Source organism: Pteropus medius, unplaced genomic scaffold (assembly GCF_902729225.1).
Source record: "Pteropus medius unplaced genomic scaffold, Ma_sr-lr_union100, whole genome shotgun sequence".
Taxonomy (NCBI): Eukaryota; Metazoa; Chordata; class Mammalia; order Chiroptera; family Pteropodidae; genus Pteropus; species Pteropus medius.
The window spans coordinates 3,278,915-3,297,509 of NW_024354911.1; the positions used below are offsets into that span (position 1 = coordinate 3,278,915).

General features: G+C 52.7%; 1 protein-coding gene across 20 annotated transcripts in view; it reads left to right on the top strand.

Annotated features, from left to right (window-relative positions):
- Window positions 1-18,595, top strand: part of STRA6 (signaling receptor and transporter of retinol STRA6) — a 38,990-nt gene that overhangs the window by 19,202 nt on the left and 1,193 nt on the right. For all 20 annotated transcript variants that reach the window (XM_039856644.1, XM_039856657.1, XM_039856656.1 and 17 more), the window contains 15 exons: window positions 2,576-2,642; window positions 2,955-3,040; window positions 4,180-4,319; window positions 5,123-5,289; window positions 6,545-6,667; window positions 8,828-8,895; window positions 9,080-9,156; window positions 9,568-9,629; window positions 10,562-10,724; window positions 14,295-14,370; window positions 15,391-15,524; window positions 16,698-16,815; window positions 16,898-16,999; window positions 17,751-17,914; window positions 18,189-18,338. In XM_039856644.1, coding sequence (XP_039712578.1) covers window positions 2,576-2,642; window positions 2,955-3,040; window positions 4,180-4,319; window positions 5,123-5,289; window positions 6,545-6,667; window positions 8,828-8,895; window positions 9,080-9,156; window positions 9,568-9,629; window positions 10,562-10,724; window positions 14,295-14,370; window positions 15,391-15,524; window positions 16,698-16,815; window positions 16,898-16,999; window positions 17,751-17,914; window positions 18,189-18,338 — 1,697 coding nt within the window. The remainder of the gene's footprint in view (window positions 1-2,575; window positions 2,643-2,954; window positions 3,041-4,179; window positions 4,320-5,122; window positions 5,290-6,544; window positions 6,668-8,827; window positions 8,896-9,079; window positions 9,157-9,567; window positions 9,630-10,561; window positions 10,725-14,294; window positions 14,371-15,390; window positions 15,525-16,697; window positions 16,816-16,897; window positions 17,000-17,750; window positions 17,915-18,188; window positions 18,339-18,595) is intronic.

The window sequence follows — 18,595 nt, forward strand, 5'->3', positions numbered from 1 at the left end:
GCTCCTCCACATCAAGGCATGTACATTCTTCCTCCTAAATACCTCTGAGATGCAGCCTGCCATTTTCCACTCCCTGGTGACTATTTATGCCAAACCATTTGAAAATGCTTATATTCAACTATTTTTAATTTACGGAAATGGCAATTTCATATGTTTCAACTTAATATCTTCTTTTACATACTCCTTACTTCACACCTCCCAGTCAGACACAGGCACTGGAGCCAGACAACCTCAGTTCGAATCCTGGTCTACTGCTTTACTAGCTGTGTGATTTGGGCAAGAGTCTTAGTCTCTCTGAGCCTTGGCTTCTTGCCAAGGGGGAAACTAATAGCACACACCTCGAGTAATAACTGAGTTAATACATGGAACCAAGAGTGCCTAGCACTTAGTCAGTGCTTAGTAAGTACTGGTTACTACTGTTATTGTTACTCAAATTTAGCCACAGATATCTCCTAAAATCCCAAACACTGCCCTGCTCAGATGCCCTCAGTGCCTCCCACGCCTGCTATAACCTGCTCTAGGCATGCCCTCTGGGTTAAAATCAACCTGAAAGTCATTTCTGGCCTCAGTCACACAACCTGCTTGTCACTCCCCTTGCTCTTCCCTCTTCGCGGAGCTCCTTTCCCCCTTCTTTGCCTAAAGAGATGCTCTCATCATCTTTAAAACTTAAAGCAAATGACACTGCCTCTGATTCCTTGCTTCAAGGTTCTCTCCCTCCCCTGCATCCTTTACCACCTGAGGATCAAGCTCCCCACCCTGTCTGAGGTGGTATTCTTTGTGTCCATGCCATCCTGCCTATCCCACAGCACAAAACATAGGTCCGTGAGCCATCGGCCAAATATCTGTTGCTCAGACCTCAAACATGAGGGTCCGTGAGCCTTGGCTGAACTGAACTAAGGGGTAGATGGGGACTCCAGATGCTACAGAATGGGCCAGAGGTTCCCCTAGTCAGGGCTCTGGAGAGGATTCATTGGGGTGGTGGTGCTCCTGGTTTGCGGTGAGTGAAAAAATGGTCAGGCTGCCCGAGGGACAGTTTGCTGAGCTACTGGCCTGAGGGACAGGGTTGAGCAGGACCTAGGGGTTGAGCAGGGTTGAGCAGGAGATGCATGCTGAGAGAGCCTAGAGAGGTGATTTTGAGCTCTTGGGTCTAAGAGGGGCCCTGCCTTGCCCAAACCCCACCCCACATGCTGGAGTAGGAGGCCTCAGATTTGGAAGTAAGGTGAGTGAGGCCTGAGCTCAGACAGTGGGAACCTGACCCCCTACATAACACCTACTCTACCCATGAGCACAATTCCACTTTGAGAAGAGGCTAGCTCTGTCTTGGCCAAGAAGTTGGACAAAACAGACTTTTTCTGTTTCTCTACCCCAAGGACAAGCCCAGGTGACCAGGTTCTTCTCTTCTCACTCCTGAGAGAAAGCAAGCTCCAAGGAAACTGGGCTATCCCAGAAGAGTCCTAGTGCTCCAAGCTCACCCTGCAGATGAGGCCTTAGGAGTCTTCTTTTTCACATAGAAGGAGGGTGCCCAGGAGAGGGGATGAGCCTCCTAGGCAGGGAGGGTCCAGCTGTAGCACAGGGCTTCCTCTGATGCTTCACCCCGCAAGGCATCGCTGGACTTGCTCGCACTGGTGTCCTCCCTCTGGCACTCCCAGGCTCCACCTGGGCAAACCCAGAAGTCTCTCTCACCTCCAGGGATCCAGTCCTATTTGCCCCACCCGCCTCCACGTCCAGGTCCAGCTCTGAGCTCAGGACTCCTACCCCTTTCTCTGCCACATGACCTAGCCAGGAAAGTTGAAGCCTTCATTGTGCTCATTGATCTCTTTATCTGTACCATGGGCCTACCTCTGTGCTCAGCTATGGTGAGAGCAGGCCATAGGAAGCCTTTGTGGTAACTAGAAAGAGGGACCCCCATTTAGATGTACGCAGCTCAGTAGGTGCAGGGCTTGATGAGGAGTGTGGCTTGGATTTCAGACCATACTTGTCCCTTTGTCTGGGTGTCCTTGTACAGTGTGCAACCTGCTCAGCTTTACATGAAAGGGAAATGGGAAAAGAAGAGACGTAAGTCCTAGAAGACCAAGGAAGATCATTCCAGTCAGACACAGATCAAACTCAGACACCAGTGAGTGGAAGGCAAATTGTAGGGCCAAACACTTGATTGTTTGACCCAGGCAGTATGCTCAGCCACAGTTCTGAGGAGAAGTCTGTGAGGCCTGGAGCAGTCAGGGAGGCTCCTTGAAGGAAGGAGGGATGAAGTGGGTCTTGAAGGCTCAGAAGGATCTGGGTGAGAAAGAAGAAAAGTTCAGGCCAAGTTGGCCCACTCTGTTTTTCCTAACTCTTTCCCTAAGAGTTCCCTGTCTCCTTCAGTCCTGGAACCTCAGAGCTTGGCAGGGGGCTAACATACCATAGAGGCATGAGAGCCCCAGAATGACCCTGAGAAGGTAGAACGGGGCAGACTTGTACATAGGGGAGATCAGAGAGTTGATGGAGGTAGAGCTCCAGTGTAGACAGCCTGGAACCCTAGACCTGGGTGTATACCCAGGGGTTCTTTACCCAGGCCTGACCTTCACTCACTCTGCAGGGCAGTACCCTCCTGCCATCCCAGTGTGCCACCCAGCCTCCTCCACGCCTGCTTGGCTGTGCTGTCGGTGAGTCGAACCTGAGTCCAGACTGGCTTGCAACCTGCTGCCAGCCCGGGCGGGGGGACTTGTGTGTCCTGGTAGGGCTGGTACGGGGGGCCCCCGGGAGCCCAAAATGTGGGAGGAGGGTACTCAAATCAGGATGTAGGCCAACCCAACAGTTCAGACATTTGTCACCACCTGGCCAGTCCCTAAGATGCCACATAAGTGTCCTCCGGGGAATAGGTGGCTTCCTGGTTACTGAGGCCGAGCCCTCAGACTCAGCTCCTCAAGGAACACCTGGACACCCCAACCCTTCCCTCTGCTGTGCTCTCTTTTCAGATCCTTGTGTTGCTGCTGCTGGCCATGCTGGTGAAGCGCCGCCAGCTTTGGCCCCGCTGTGGGCACGGCAGGCCCGGGCTGCCCAGGTTGGTGCTATAGCAACCAACTCAGGGAGTGCAGCTGACAGGGCCATTCTTGGGGGTGGTGATTTGTTAGGTACCTAGAAGCCAGTTCTGGCCTCAGTGATACCCCCTCAGCTTTGGGGCTCTCCCCATCCCCACTCAGATCAGATCTCCAGGTTTAGTCAGGACCCCCAGAGAGAGGGAGAGGGACCCGCTTAGGTCTACCTGCTCCTGTTCCAAACCCCAAAGAACCACAATCTCAATAGGGTCCAGCTCCAGGACACACCTCATAAGACGGCCCACAGTCTGGACAGGCCATGGCTACCTGACACCACTGTGACCTTCATTGCCCCTGAGGGACTTTCTCCCCCATCTCCTCAGCCCTGCAACCCCAGAGCCCGAGACAGGAATGACCCAGAGGAGATGAGACTGGGCAGGCTTGTGTGGGAAAGACTGAAGGGTTGGGGCGGTGGTGGGTGGGATCCCAACTTAGATGGCCTTGCACCCCGGGCTTGGGCTGCACACCAAGGTGGGTTCTATATGCTGGCTTTTGGGAAACCAGCCTGAGGTTTCTACCCTGCATGAGGAAGGGCTTGGGGGAGAGCGAAGCAAGATGGAGCTGTCGGGACACAAGGGCAAGCTGGATCACAGAAGTAGAGCATCTGACTGGTTTGCCCTAAGCCCAGAGGGATGATGCCTGGAACAGCTGTGTCCGCTGTTTGCCCTCTGCCCTAAGGACACGCCCAGGCCAGGGTGGCGGCCCTTGTGCAAGGATGTTGTGACTCTCTGAGCTCTCTGAAGTTCTGCCAGCCCAGACAGACCAATTAGTGTGGAGGCTGCTGTTTCCTGGAGCATCCAGGGTGGGTGGAGGGAGCTGTGCTCAGGCTTGTTCGTGTGTGTGTGTGTGTGTGTGTGTGTGTGTGTGTGTGTGTGTATTAGGGGGGGTATGTTCCCAAGTCACTCTGCCACAGGGCCCAGAGCTTGGCACATAGAAGGCAATCCATAAATATCTGTGAAATGAATGGACGAAGGGCCTCATTTCCTTGTTTGGGAAGTGGAACTGACTCATCTTCCCTGGTTTATGGAATATGACATGACGTCATGGCCGTGCGGGGCCTGAGCAGCTCCCTTCTGTCCTGTCCCTCTTCCTCTCACTGTACCAGCCCTGTGGATTTCTCAGCTGGTGATGGCCCTCGGACCGTGCCTGCTGCTATCTTCATGGTTCTCTTCAGCTCCCTGTGTCTGCTGCTCCCTGCTGAGGCCCCACTGCCCTTCCTGACCCTGGCCTCACCACCCAGCGGAGGTACCCAGTGCAGCTGAGGCCTGGGCCTGGATTGATGGGATGGGGTTGGGGTGGAAATCTGGAGCATTGGGGCAGAGCTCTTCTGTAGGGAGCTAAGGAACTCCCTATCCCAGTCATGGGCTTACTCTCCCTTTTATGCCTCAAGATCTGATCCCTTCCCTTTGTTCTTCCCAGTCCTTGGGTCAATACTGCCCTTTCTGCTTCCTCTGTTCTTGTGCAAACTCCACCCCCAGGAGGAAGGGAACATTCATGGGCACAGGCTGAGTCCCCTAGACAGCCCTCCCCCCATGGGAATGAAGGAGGGTGAGAGGGGGACAGGGAGGAGTCCTGGAGAATTGAGTTGGGCTCACAGAGGTGATAGTAACAAGGATAGCTGCCTTCAAGAGGAGCCACTGTCCTGTGACATGACCTCCTTAGATCATCCAATCCCCACAGTGACTCTACAAATTATAGATATTAGCCCTACTTTACAGTGGAAGATGCTGAGGGTCAGAGAAGGAGATAAAGTAGTAGCTTGATATATTGAGTACTAACTTAGGTCCTATGGTAAGGACTGTACATGTACCTTCTCGTTCTGTCTTTGATAATTTAGTGCTATTATTTCCATTTCACAGAGGGGGAAATTGAGACTCCAAGAAGTAACTAGCCCAAGATCACAGAGCTGATATTAGTCAGAGCATGGATTTGAACACAGGGCCCTCGCTCACTGAACCAGCCAAGGGGCTTGGAAGACAGAGACAGGAAAGGGGCCTGAGTGGGCCTTGCCCCTCCATCATTTTCTCTCTGCCCATCTTGCCTTTCAGGGCCCTGGAAGATGCTGGCGCTTCTCTATTACCCTGCCCTCTACTATCCCCTGGCCGCCTGTGCCACAGTCAGGCATGGAGCCTCACACCTACTTGGCAGCGTACTGTCCTGGGCTCACTTTGGGGTCCAGGTCTGGCAGAGGGCAGAGTGTCCCCAGGTACCCAAGGTAACCATGGCCTGTTCGTATGCTGGGCTTTTCTGCTGCCTTCCACTGTACATGGGATTCCACTCCTTTTCCACGAGGCCCCTCTATGAAACAAGGCAGCTGAGCCAGCTCTCAGGGGCTTCCAGTCTGGAGGGGACAGGGATGGGGCAGGGGCAGAGGCAGAGGAAAAGGAAGAGGAAGCTTGAAATCTCCCCATTGTTGATTCCCTAGCCTTCCCTTGGCCAGGCTGGAGTGGAACTGAAGACAGATAGAGGATGGCAAGCACTGAGTCAGGAAATGGTCTCAGAGGGCTAAAATGAGAATTTGAGAACCTCACCTGGTTCACTGGCTGCTGGTTGGGGATATGAAGCTGGGGTGTAGGCCTCAGAGCCAGACAACCCAAGTTTGAGTCTAGCTTCATTCATTCATTCACTCATCCATCCATCTATCCATTAATTTAACAAAGATATTTGAAGCACACAGTCTGTACCAGGGACATTCTCATGCACTGGAAGACAGCTGTGAACAAGGCAGATGAGGTCCCTGGCATCCCAGAGCTGCCATTCCAGAAGGGGAGACACAATAAACAACCAAACAAACAAATGTGCAAAATGATACCAGTTGATGCTAAGTGCTTTGAGGAAACCATATCACCTTCCTGAGATTCAGTTTACCTGTTAATGGAGATGGTATTACCAATCCCTCGGGTTAGAGGTAAAGATAAACAGGCTTCTCTGAGAGCTGGGAGTTGATTGGTCTTTTTTACTACCCAGAACCTAGCACATACCAAGCTCTCAATTAAAATGTATTGCATAACAAATAAATAAATGAATGTATAAGGGTTCCAACCCCAAGACTTCAGGGATGAAGACCTCAATGCCAGGAGATAGGGCAGGTACTTCTCCGATGCCCAGGTTGCAAATTGTACACAGACGAAATTAGGCCTTTGTCTAATTTTCAGGGTCCTATGTTCAAAGTGCCAGGAACATAGGAACAGAAAGTGGGTATCCCTGTTTCAGGCCCATTGCAGCCCTCTGAGTGGGGAGGAGGTGGTTATATAATCTCCTCCCTTCGGTTCCTCTAAGGACCATGGGAATCCAGGGGCTGGCGGGGGCTGAGGGACAGGCACCTCTGCTGGTTCCAAGAAAGAGAAGTGAGAATGGTTGTCCTTAATGGCCCAGGTTGAGGTCGGGGTGGGAAGGGAAATGGATACTAGGCTTTGTTTGGGGAAGGAAGGTAGAAGGTTAGTATGTCTGATGTTTGTCTGTCTATCCAGATCTATAAGTACTACTCCCTGCTGGCCTCCCTGCCTCTCCTTTTGGGCCTCGGATTCCTGAGCCTTTGGTACCCAGTGCAGCTGTTGAGAAGCTTCGGTCATAGGACAGGAATGCGCTCTGAGGTAAAGGGGCCGGGCTGGGCTCCCCTTGTCTGTTAGTCCCCTATACATTGGTCATGCTTGTTGGAGGGCCCAGCACATAGCAGGTGCTCAGAAAAGGTTTCTGAATCTCCAAGTGACTGGTTAGTCCTCCCTCCCCAGACAAAGGATAGGGCAGGCCCTTGGCTGACACTCAGGATACTCTAAACACTGAGCTGTGTGCTCAGAAGGGACTCAACAAAGAAGGGGGCTCTGGTTCTGAACCACTGGGGATTCAGCTGGAGACATGAGATAAGCCAGGAGGCTTGTGCCTGATAGGAGCTCTGCAGATGCTGACATGATCCAGGAAGCACTCAGGGCAAAATTGTGTTATGAATCAACTCTTGGATGGATGATGTCAGATAAAGGGGAGGGCTTCCTGGAGGAGGTAAACTTGAGCAGGGGCCTGAAGGACAGAGAGGATCTGGAATGGGGCAAGAATAAGGAAAAGGCACTACAGGCACAGAAAAGAGCATGAGTAAAGGAGCAGGGATGGGTTGCATCTGTTTTGTTCATGCCTGATATATAGCATCTGGCTGGTGTTTGCACATAATAGACACTCAGCAAATATTTCTGAAGTTTGGATAGATGGATGGGTACATGAGGTCGAGAGAGAGGTCTTATAAGATATGGCAATCTTATTAAGAAGCCTTCTGAGCACTTGCCAAGTGCCAGGACCTGGGCTAGGTACTGTGGACTCAGAGCTGACTGACTGTGTCTGACCTCCAGGAGCTCCCATTGTGCTGGGGGAGATGGATGCAGCAACATATATTTACAGCAATGTGAAAAGTGCAACAGGGGCTCATCCAAGTGCCATTGGAGTGTGGGTGGTGGAAGGGTCAAGTATTCTTCCTGGCGAGAGAGGAGGAAGAGGAAATCTGCTTCACAGAGGCCCTTGAGAAAGGGTGAAGATACAGATGCAAAGGGCTAGTTACTCTTAAGCTGCAGCAAGTGAAGAAAAGGCTTGAAGGGTGGCATCTAGGACAGACAGCAGGTAGATGGTGGTGCCAGTTGCTGACATGTGGAATGCTGGATGAGAGCAGGTATGCAGGGGTGATGTACAGTTGTGAGTATGTAGCATTTAGGGAGCTGGACCATGGGCCTGGTGTTCGGGAGAGGGGCTGGGAGTGAAGTCCAAGAAGGAGTGAGATCCCCAAGCGGGGATGAAGGGTGAAGGGAGAATAGGCCAAATGGGCTCAGATTCTCCAGGGACCACCCTGGGTCCCCACGGGCCCACCTGACTCTGGGTTTGGCTTTCATGTAGTAGCAGTAGGGTTCTGAGTATTTGTCGCCACTGCCTCCTGATCCTCTGGGGAAGCCTGTTGTTCCCTCATTTTTACAGCTGGCTCATAAGAGCGGAGCAGCTCCCCAGGATGCACAATGCACCAAGCACTTCTCTGTTTCAGGAATCCCTTTCCTTCCTCTTCCAGGCATCTTCTCTGCCTCACCTCTCTCCCCATTGCATACTTTTCCTCTTGAGAAGTCTTGGGGAAAGTAAAATCTTTTTTGGCCCTTAGTCAAAGAGGTTTAAGCCTCAAAAGACACAGTCAAGCTTTGAGCTGACCCACACCTGCCCTGGATCCTATGGCAATAGGTGACAATGGCCTATATTCTCCTAATAATGGGGACAGAACCTCACCCCTTCTTTCCATGGGCCTCTGCCATTTGGCTGTCAGCTTAAGGCCTGGAATGTGGCTTAGACAAATCCAGTCACCCTTGTGATCTCCTTGAGTAGGAGGAGAAGCCTGGTGGATTTGACCCGGAATGGCCCCGTTCTGTGTCCTGGTCAGGGATGTGCGCATGAGACATAGGCTCCCTTCGCACTAGTCTCAGATAGCAGAGGCCAGGGGGCCAGGAGGGAAGTAGTGACGAGATATGACTAAATAAAGCAGGAGACGTTGGAGGTGCCCTTAGGAAGAGCTTGCCAGCATTGCATGTTCTTGGATAGGAGACTAATTCGTCTTGTATTTGTAGAAGAAGAAAGGGCAGGGCTGGGGGCACGGGCTTTGTTCTCCAGGTTGGCCTTGCTTTGTACTTCATTACAACCAAAAGGTTTTTATGAAGCACCTACTAGGTGCCCACTGTGGTATCCTGGACCAAGGCCCCAGGGATGGCTCAAGGCGGGTTTCATCTGTGTCCACACAGGGGCTGCAGAACAGCTATCCTGAGGAATATCTGAGGACTCTTCTTTGCCGGAAGAAGCTGGGAAGCAGGTGAGGTTCTAGGCACACTCTCTGGGCCAGTGGACAGGGCTGGTTAGGCAGGCTTGTTTTGGGGGGCAGGGTGCTGGCTAGCACTGTACAGCCTGATGGGGCAGAGATGAGGAATGAACCAAATTATGGGGCTCTGGGCAGGGGCTTCTCCTAAGCCACCTCCCCAACCTGGGTCTTTCTGCAGCTCCCACACCTCCAAGCATGGCTTTCTGCTCCGGGGCTGGATCTGCTTCAGACACTACATCTACACTCCACAGCAAGGTATGAGGTGGGGAGCTGAGGTCAAGAGTGGCAAGTGACCTCCTCCTTCCCATTCACAGAACAGCTGCAGTGGAAGGCCAGCTATTGCCCGCCCTGCCCCCCGCACCCTATCATCAAGAGGAATGGTCTCCAGCTTATGACAAGGGGAAGTCCCCTGGCCCGGCCTGGCCTTGGTTGTCCAGGGTCATAGGAGCTCTGGCCCTTTTCCTGGGCCTCTGGGGAGAGATAGGGCTTCTGAGCTTGGGTCACCACCCCAAGTGTAGATATACAATTGTGCTACCTGAAATCATACCTGTGGCCTGTTACGCTAAAATGGGATCTGTTTGTAACGTGCTGATCAGAGGCATGAGGATGCTGTTCATGGGGCAGCATCCTCATGGCTCATCATACCCCTCCTTTTGGGAACTGCAGGATTCCGACTCCCCCTGAAGCTGGTGCTTTCAGCCACCCTGACAGGGACGGCTATCTACCAGGTATGCCCTGCCTTTGCAGTACCATTTGCCTCTGGACCCTTGACCGTGACCCCAAAGCCTGGACAGCTTGGGCCCAGCTCAGCTTTCCAAAAGTCCCATCCACAATGCTGTCCTTCTGCTTTTGGTGTCTTGGAAACACTGGCCTACCAAGAAGGGAGTGGGTATTAACTCTTGTTGGGCTCACAAAGAGTCAGAGCATGAGTTTCAGAGTCACATCAACATGAGTTTAAATCCTAGCTCCATTACTTACCTCCTGTGACCTTGGGCGAATTACTCAACATCCTTGAAGCCATTAGCTAAGCTGAAAATGAAGGAAATGGAATTATCTTCCTCTTTGGGTAGCTGGGAAGATTTAGTGAAACAATATGTGTTTGATAAATCCCTACCACCCCTACCACCATTACTACTACCCCAAACAAACAAACCCAAATCCTGGGATATAGGTATGATTTTCTCCATTTTATGGAATAGGGAAGTTGAGCCTCAAAGAGGTGGATTTGACTTGGCCAAACTCCCATAGCTGATATCTCAGGGCAGCAAATATCTGAATCCAGGTCTGTCCAGCTTCAATGCCAGTGACACTTTGCTTTCTCTATCTTGGAAAAATTGGAAAATATATACTCTGAAGTTTAGAAATGATTGATAAACAGGTATAGATATACAGTTGTGCTACTTGAAATTATACCTGCGGCCTATTATGCTAAAATTGGATCTGTTTGTAACCTGCTAATCAGAGGCACGAGGATCAGAGGCTGTTTATGGGGCAGATTAGAACACTAATGGGTGCTGGGCACAGAGATGCAGCCAGTGCACTGCCAGAGTTTCTCCCCTAAAGTCTCCCTCCCTGTGACTCAGAAAACACTTTTCCTGGGATGGGAGTGCCTGGTTCAGTACAGCTGGGCCCTGGCGCCTTCATTCTGGGGCTCTTCCAGGTTGGCCTGCTGTTGTTGGTGAGCGTGATACCCACCATCCAGAAGGTAAGGGCGGGGATCACCACAGATGTCTCCTACCTGCTGGCTGGCTTTGGGATCGTGCTCTCGGAGAACAGGCAGGAGGTGGTAGAGCTGGTGAAGTATTACCTGTGGGCTCTGGAAGGTGAGGCCCCTGGGGGTCCTTGAGGGCCCACAGAGGGAATGTGAGCTGGGTGGGCTACCTGTGCTGGGTGCTGTTGGGCATGTTCTTTCCCCTCTCTGAGTCTTGATTGCCTCATCTATGAATTGGGGTGGTTGGGGTCATTTCAGTAGTCCTTTGTCAGCGTATGTGGTGTCTCTCACCCCCACCACCCGTGTCTCTGCCCAGCTCCGCAGGCTGGAGATAGGGAAGGCCATGATGTGTCTGAGCTGAGAGGACAGCCCCCGGGCCTTTGTTGAGCATGGGGAAGGAGGAGAGGAGGCAGAGATGTGGGACTGAGGGCCAGGATTTTGAGCTCATCTTCATGGCATGTGGGTGGAGTTGGGCAGGGTAGAGGCTTTCTCGTCCTCAATCTCTGTCCTCCCTGGCCACCTCCTTTCTTCCTCCCTCCCTTGACAATGAGCCCCTGGGTTGGGGAACCATACCAGCCTCCCTTTCTGGGGCTAGATGCCTCCTTTAGCCCTTAGCCCTTTTATCCACATCCCCCACCTCCCAGGCCCTCCCAACAGCCCTGTGGAGGAGATTGAGAAGTGTCCCTACTTGACACACGGGGAAGGACTCACCTGAGGACTGCCTGTACAGTCAGGCAGAAGTAGAACCAAGAGAAGAACATAGTCTCCTGAAGCCTCTGCTGGGACTCTCTCCACCACCTCAAGACAAAGCTGGTGGTCAAAGGTCATGGGGCCTGTACCCTCTGCTGACGTGGGAGTCCTTGGCTAGTATGGGCACCCTGGCTCCTGAGGAGTACCGTGATGGTTGGAGCTTAGGCTGCCAGTACTGTAGGTAGAGGTGTGACTGCTCTGCAGCTCTTTCTGACCATTAGTATCCTCATCCTCAGACCAGGCTGCTGGGAGCAGAGGTGTGTACAGTGCCTACTTTTTCCCTGGTATAACTAACACCACTTTCCTGAGCTCCTCTGCTCCCACATCAGAGCTGCCTTGGAACTGCAACTGAGGCCCATAAGCTGGACAGGTGACAAGTTCTGGATGAGCTGAAATGACATCTCCAAGGAGATTTTCCAAGTTGGCTGCAATCTGGGCCACATCGGCCCACATCCAAGCTCAGACCTCACTCACAGTAGCCCTGTTAGGTTAGCATCTTTGATGCCATCTCTCAGAGCAGGAAATCAAGAGTTAGGCAGGAAGTGACATGCCCAGGACGATGGATTCTGCTTCTACTCAGCACACATGGTTTTTATAATCACATGCTACAGTTTCCAAGCCCAGAGCTTTCCTCTTTGGATCTTCTTGGATGCAGGGCCAAACGAAGCAGTGTTTACTCTCCTAGATTGCAGATGAGGAAAACTGAGGCCCTGGGGGCATTAGAGATATGTCCAAAGCAATCAGCAAGCCAGGGTGGAAATGAGGTCAGACCTGGGTTTGGGGCCCTTTGGTCTGTTCTTAGCCTAAGGAACTAATGCCTTCTGAGCTCCAAGAGTCAGTTTTAAGGATGTCTCCCCTGCTACCTCTAGCACTTGGATAGTAAGCCTGGCATCATTCACAGAAAGCTCACACTCCAAGTCAGGCAGATTGGATTAGAATTCTTGTTCCATCACTTACTAGCTGTGTGACCTTGGGCAAGGCACTTCACTTTTCTGGATCTCAATCCCTACCTGCAAAATAAGTGCAAAAGTGACAAGAGCAGCCTTGTCCATGAGGCCCTGGATCTGGTGGGGGAAAGACAGATAGAGTCACCAAGCAGGTCCCAGAAAGGGGCAGGTGTAGGGTCCCTGAGGAGGCAAAGTGAAGGAAGATGTTATGGGCACCAGGATTGGGAGAGACCCAAGTTTGGAACCAACTGAAGGGAAAGAGGAGCAAGAGGTAGACAGATGGAGATCAAAGGCAGGCCTGGGGCCTAGGGGCTTGCTAACCCTTCACTCCTCATTAACCTGAGCAGGCTCCTCATCTCCTGGTAGAAACGGTCTGAATGGACCTTTGTTGGCTCTGAGCTGGCTCCCAAAGGGTAGATGGAGCAGGGCAGAGCTGTGCATACCCAGAGCTTCCTCCCAGCCTTACTTTTCAGAAAGGTGCCCCTCCTGACACTGGAGGAGTTAGCCCGGGAGGCAGGGAGGCCTGGGTTTCTGGAGCAGTTGTTCACCTAAGAATCACCTGGTAGCTTTAAAAATCTCAAGTCTTAAGCCCCATGCCCAGCTTCAGAAACCTTGAGGATGGGGCCCAGCTTGATTGAACAAGCCCTCCAGGTGATTCTGATGTGAGCCTATGAGCCCAGCCTACATTTGAAAACCACTGTGGCAGTCTCAGTTGGTTGATTGATTTCAATCAGTTGCTGATTGAAATAAACCATTAAGTCTCTGTCTTCGGAAAGACCCCAGTATAGTGGTTCTCAGTGCTGGCTGCATGTCAGAATCGCCAGGGTTGCTTTCACAGAAGCAAAGGTCTGGGTTCCATGCCCAGAAATTCTGAATAATTGGTCAGGGGTGCATCCTGGGCCACTGGGGTTTAACAGCTCCAGGTGATCCTAATGTGCTGCCAGTGCTGAGCCCACTTCTCCAGCACCTATGTTTATATGAAACTAGCACTTGCCTTTTTCACATGGGCTTGCTCCCCTGCCCCCACCCCCCAAGTCTCTGGTGGGGACACAGAAACCAGGAACACTTCCCTGAGCTCACTGATGAGATCAGGGTACAGGCACCCTGGGCTCATTCTGGGCCTGCCTAGAAATGGTTGCACATCTGGCTTTGTTACTTTCTAGTGTGCAGCTGGCAGGTCAAGCACTCTCTGAGTCTCAGCTTCTTCCTTGGTCTTGTCTTCCTAGGCCTCTCCTCGGGGCTGCTATGAGGGTACAGGGCAAGGCTGGATGTGGATGTAGAGTGGAAAGGGTACAGCCTCATCTCTGCTACTTAAATACTAGACTTGTTCACAACACATCATGCTGTCTTCCCCAGCTGCTGGTGAGACAGAAAACTCATGATCTGTGCGCATGGCTGGTGTGGGCAGGGAACCAGGGAGGGGAGGCCACACCTAGAGGAGATAGGTAGCAGTGGTCATCTCCCCTCAGTCTGATGGATCGGGCCACACCGAAATGTACTCACATTGTCTGTGCCATGAACAAAGGCCATTGACATGAGTATAGATGGGGTTTTATGGCCCATGTCATGCTGGAAGATGGGCAGCACAGCAGTATGCCTGGCATGAGCAAGCCGAGGCTTAGAGATGAAATGAACCCCTGAAGGCCACACAGCTGGGGTGCCATGGAGCTGGAGGGCAATGCCAGGTTGGTTGGAGTCTCTTGCTAGGAGTCACACAGCAATGGATACAGCAAAACCTGAGTGAAGGCCTCAGAGGTGGCCTCTCCACATCTTGACTACCGTGTCACCTGGCAGTGTAGGCTGGCTATAGTCATCAACTTACACCAGGTCTGAGAACAGGAAATGTAGCAAGAGGCTTCTGCTCGGAGTGGGGTTTGGGGCAGGGGTGACTCCCATCCAGGCACACACACCCTGACAGCAATTGGGAGGCTCTCAGGAGACCCTCCAGGTCTGGGCTCCCACTTTGCTCTCTCTCTGCCCTCCAGTTTGCTACATCTCAGCCTTGGTCCTGTCTTGCTCGCTCACCTTCCTCGTGCTGATCCGCTCGCTGGTGACACACAGGTTAGTGGCAGGCTCTGACCCCCAGTGCGGATGTGGGGAGGGTCTCTGCAGGCCCAGGCCATTACTGAGTCCAGATGCCCAGCTGCCCTGTTGTGGGTGGAGAAGGCGGGGTGTTCCAGCCTGGGTGGAGAAACGTCTGCAAGTGATCTATTGTACAACTGAGTAGGTGCTGGAGTGTGGAGTTTGCCCTCTGAGAGGAAGCCACCTGGGTGGGCTGGATTTAATAGGGAAGGCGCCTAAGAAAGCTGGGAATGAGAGAAGAGGCAGGAGCTTAGGGAAGAAGGGTGCCGCAGACAAGAGAATTACGTGAGCAAGGCACAGAGGCTGGGTAAACCTGACTTGTGTGAGTTTGGGTGAGGGAGTGGCCTGGCTGGTGTTGGGACACTGGAAAGATTGTTATGGTACATTGAAGGTCAGGCTGCCCACCTTGCCCTTTCATGTGAATGATAAGGAGCACTGAGGAAATGTGAGCAGAGAGAGACAGAAGGTTCTGATTGGGAGAAGGGTGAGTGGGAGGAGAGGTCCAGGCACTTTGCAACAGGTCCTTATGCCCTGTGCACTCATTAGGCTTCCGAGGTCCTACCCAGGGATCTTTCCTTGCAGGGTAGGCCCTACTTAGGCTGTCATTCAAGGCCCTCACACTTCTGCCTGCCTGGAACCTTGCCTCCCGTCCTGGTGTCCAAGCTGCAAGTCACTTTCCAACTCTTCTGCTGCTTCTCACTTTTCTGACTTGGCTCAGGTTGCACCTTTTGCCTGAATTTGTCTCTCTTGATCCCCACCCTACCATCTTACTCCTATTCATCCTTTAAGATTCTACTCAGACTGCACCTCCTTCGGGAAGTCCTCCCTGACCTCCCAGGCTGGTTTAGTAATGTCCATTGGGCTCCCACAGCCCTGGGCTTCCCTGCCTGTGGCTGTGGGTTGTAATTAGACTGGGAGTTTACCTAGAGACTGGTCCAGAGGAGAAATGTAGTGGGGGTGTCCTCCCTGAGATCCGTGCCTTCTGCACCCTCACCCCAGGGCCAACCTGCGAGCTCTGCACCGAGGGGCTGCCCTGGACCTGGGCCTCCTGCTTCAGAGCCCCCACCCCTCCCGCCAGGCCATATTCTGTTGGATGAACTTCAGCGCCTACCAGACTGCTTTTACCTGCCTTGGTGAGCCCCCCTAACCCGCCCTACTGGGCCTCAACCGGCCCCAGACACCGACTCCAGTGAGGGAGGGGAGAGTGCTCAGCAGGTCTTGACTGCTCCTGGATGTCTGCCTGTGCCGGGCAAGCTATGAGACTAGACTGAGAAAAAGGACCCACTGGGCCTTTCCTGCCCTCAGGAAGCTCACTCAGGTGGGGGATGGGGGCACAGGAACCCTTGGGGAAAGGATACTCCTCACATGAGGATGGCCCCTGGGTGCCACCAGGTGTTTACACAGGGGGTAGACCCAGGGCTGGAAAGTGGGAAGTTCAAAGAGGCACATTCCTGTTTCGTGAGGGAGTTCTATGCCACGATGGACTGCTTCAAGAGGTAATGAGATCCTTGTCACTGGGGGTATGCAAGCAGGGTTTCATAGCCATAGATGGGGACTGCAAAGGGAGTACTGTCTTGAGGAGGTTGGAGTAGATTAACTTCCAGGAATTCCCAGCTTCAAGTTTCTGATTCTCCCTTTTGGTACTGCGGTGAATAAAGCCCTCTGAAATGTGAGGGGGCTGGGGCCACTGTTGCAAAAGCAAGGGCCTGATTTCTCTCCCTGCCGGTTCCTTCAGTTCTCATCCCAATCCCCTGGGGGGAGGGGGGCGGTGTAGAGGAAGAGAAGGATGAGCAGGGAGTAGGGAAATTACTAGCACTAGAAGTCATAATTCCTCATCTTGGTAGACTTTATACCTCCCGAACCCTCTTGTGCACATGATCCCACATAAACAATTAGCCAGTTGTTTTAATAGACAACTGTTGGGTACCTACCGTGTACCAGACTCTGGCCAGTAGGAATGCAAACATTAATATACAATGCGATCTTGTTCCTAAGGACTCAGGAGCAATTGGGATAAAATAACATTTACAAAGCGCTTTATGGTTTTCGAAGACTTGCCACAGACGCAATCTCTTTGGGTTCTCCAATAAACCTCCGAGGTAGGGGCCGCTCTTCCTATTTTATGGAGGAAGAAACCAAGGCTCAGAGAAGCAAAGTAACTTGCTCAAGGAGGCACAGCTAGGCAGTGGCAGAGCCGGGATCTGAAACCAGGTCTACCTGATTCCAAAGCGCTTGGGTTCCTAGAAGTAGCAGGGGTGAGCTGGGTCCTCCAGAGGCTGATGTTTGTCTTCTTCTCATCCTGGCAGGGCTCCTGGTGCAGCAGATTATCTTCTTCCTGGGGACCATGGCCTTGGCTTTCCTGGTTTTCATGCCTGTGCTCCACGGCAGGAACCTCCTACTCCTTCGATCCCTGGAGTATTTGTGGTGAGAGAGGCAAGGGACTGAGGGCTCTGGGATCCCTCTGCAGAGGGCCCCTAACAGTGACACCCTCCCACCTCACCTGCAGGCCCTTCTGGCTGACCTTGGCCCTGGCTGTGACCCTGCAGAACATGGCAGCTCACTGGGTCTTCCTGGCAACTCACCGTGGGTGGGCAGAGCTGACCAACCGGTAAGGCAGCTCCTGGGCTTGTGGCTCTCTCAGGCCTCAACTTCTCCTCCTTTGGTGTTTCTCTCTTTGTGCTCTTCTCCCTTCACTGCCATCTCCTCGCTTTCTCTCTCAGGGAGCCCTGTAGGTAGCATAGAGAGTTTGCCTTGCCCACAGAGAAAGGGGGCAGCAGCCCAGCTTACTCCAAGTAAACATACCTCTGTATTTACTTGTCACGGGGCCAGAAATAGTCCATGAGCCTTTTCTGCTTTGGGAATCAGCACTGCTCTCCCCTGGATCCTCTGTGCCCTCAAAACCACATGCCTCCCTCTTTGCAGGAAGATGGTTAACAGAAACCTTATTCTGTGTTAGATGTCAAGGCCATGGGAAGACCTTGGCCCTAAGAGGGACTCAGAATCAGTGGACAGGGACCCAGAGGAGGGAGGTTAGAGACACTGAGGTCATAGAAAGATCCAAGTGGACCTGGACTTAAACCCCAGTTCTGCCACTGACTCGCTAGACAGACTTAGTTAAGTCACCTAATCTCTCTGAGCCTCAGTTTCCCTTCTATAGAGTAACATGGCTTATCTCCCAGGGTGGTTGGAAGGGCCAGCTGGGTTGAGAGAGAGTAGTAGGCCCACACAAGGCATACTCAATAAACAGTAGGTATTTAATAAATACACAGCAGCTGTGGTCATCTAGGTCTGACCCTGACCCTGAGGAAGGGGCTACATGTGTGGGAACCCACCTCAGCCTTCTTTCTGCCCCATTGCAGGCGCGTGCTCTATGCAGCCACCTTCCTTCTCTTTCCCATCAACGTGCTGGTGGGCACCGTGGTGGCCACCTGGCGAGTGCTCCTCTCTGCCCTCTATAATGCTGTCCACCTTGGCCAGATGGACCTCAGCCTACTGCCACCTAGAGCTGCCACTCTCGACCCAGGTAAGGTTAAAGAACAGGAAGCAGGGTGGGGGTTGCTCAGGCTGCCCAAGCAATAAGGGAGTCTCTGCCTGGACCTGGTCTATGTGCAGATCTGTTCACGGAGGGTGTTTGGGACCACCATGCAGGTGTGTGCAATGGGCCCATGTACAGTACATGTGCCACATCCTCAGGTGTCCATGTGCTTTCACGCGGAGTGTGCCGGGCACCCCTGTGTATGTGTTAGGGACTGTCTGGGGCCCTCCTGCCCAGCGCTGCCATCTCCCACCCACCCCAGGCTACCACACGTACCGCAACTTCTTGAAGATCGAAGTCAGCCAGTCGCATCCAGCCATGATAACCTTCTGTGCCCTGCTCCTGCGAACGCAGAAGCCCCAGCCCCTCTTGATCCCCCAAGATGGCCTCAGAGTGGGGGCAGAGGAAGAAGGTATGCCTTCCTACTGGGGATGGGAGAAATGAGCACACCTGCTCCCTCCAACATGCACCGCTGAGTGAGTGCCAGGAAAATGCTGACTTCCTCTGTCCTGGGAGTGCTTGTGAGAGAGGGGAAGTGAGAATTTTCCTGGTCTGTTTCACTAATTTCTTTTCATCACACACACACACACACACATGCACGCACACACACTTTCTCATTCCACATGTGTGCATGCACATCCCCTCTCATACAGAAAATGAGATGGTTGT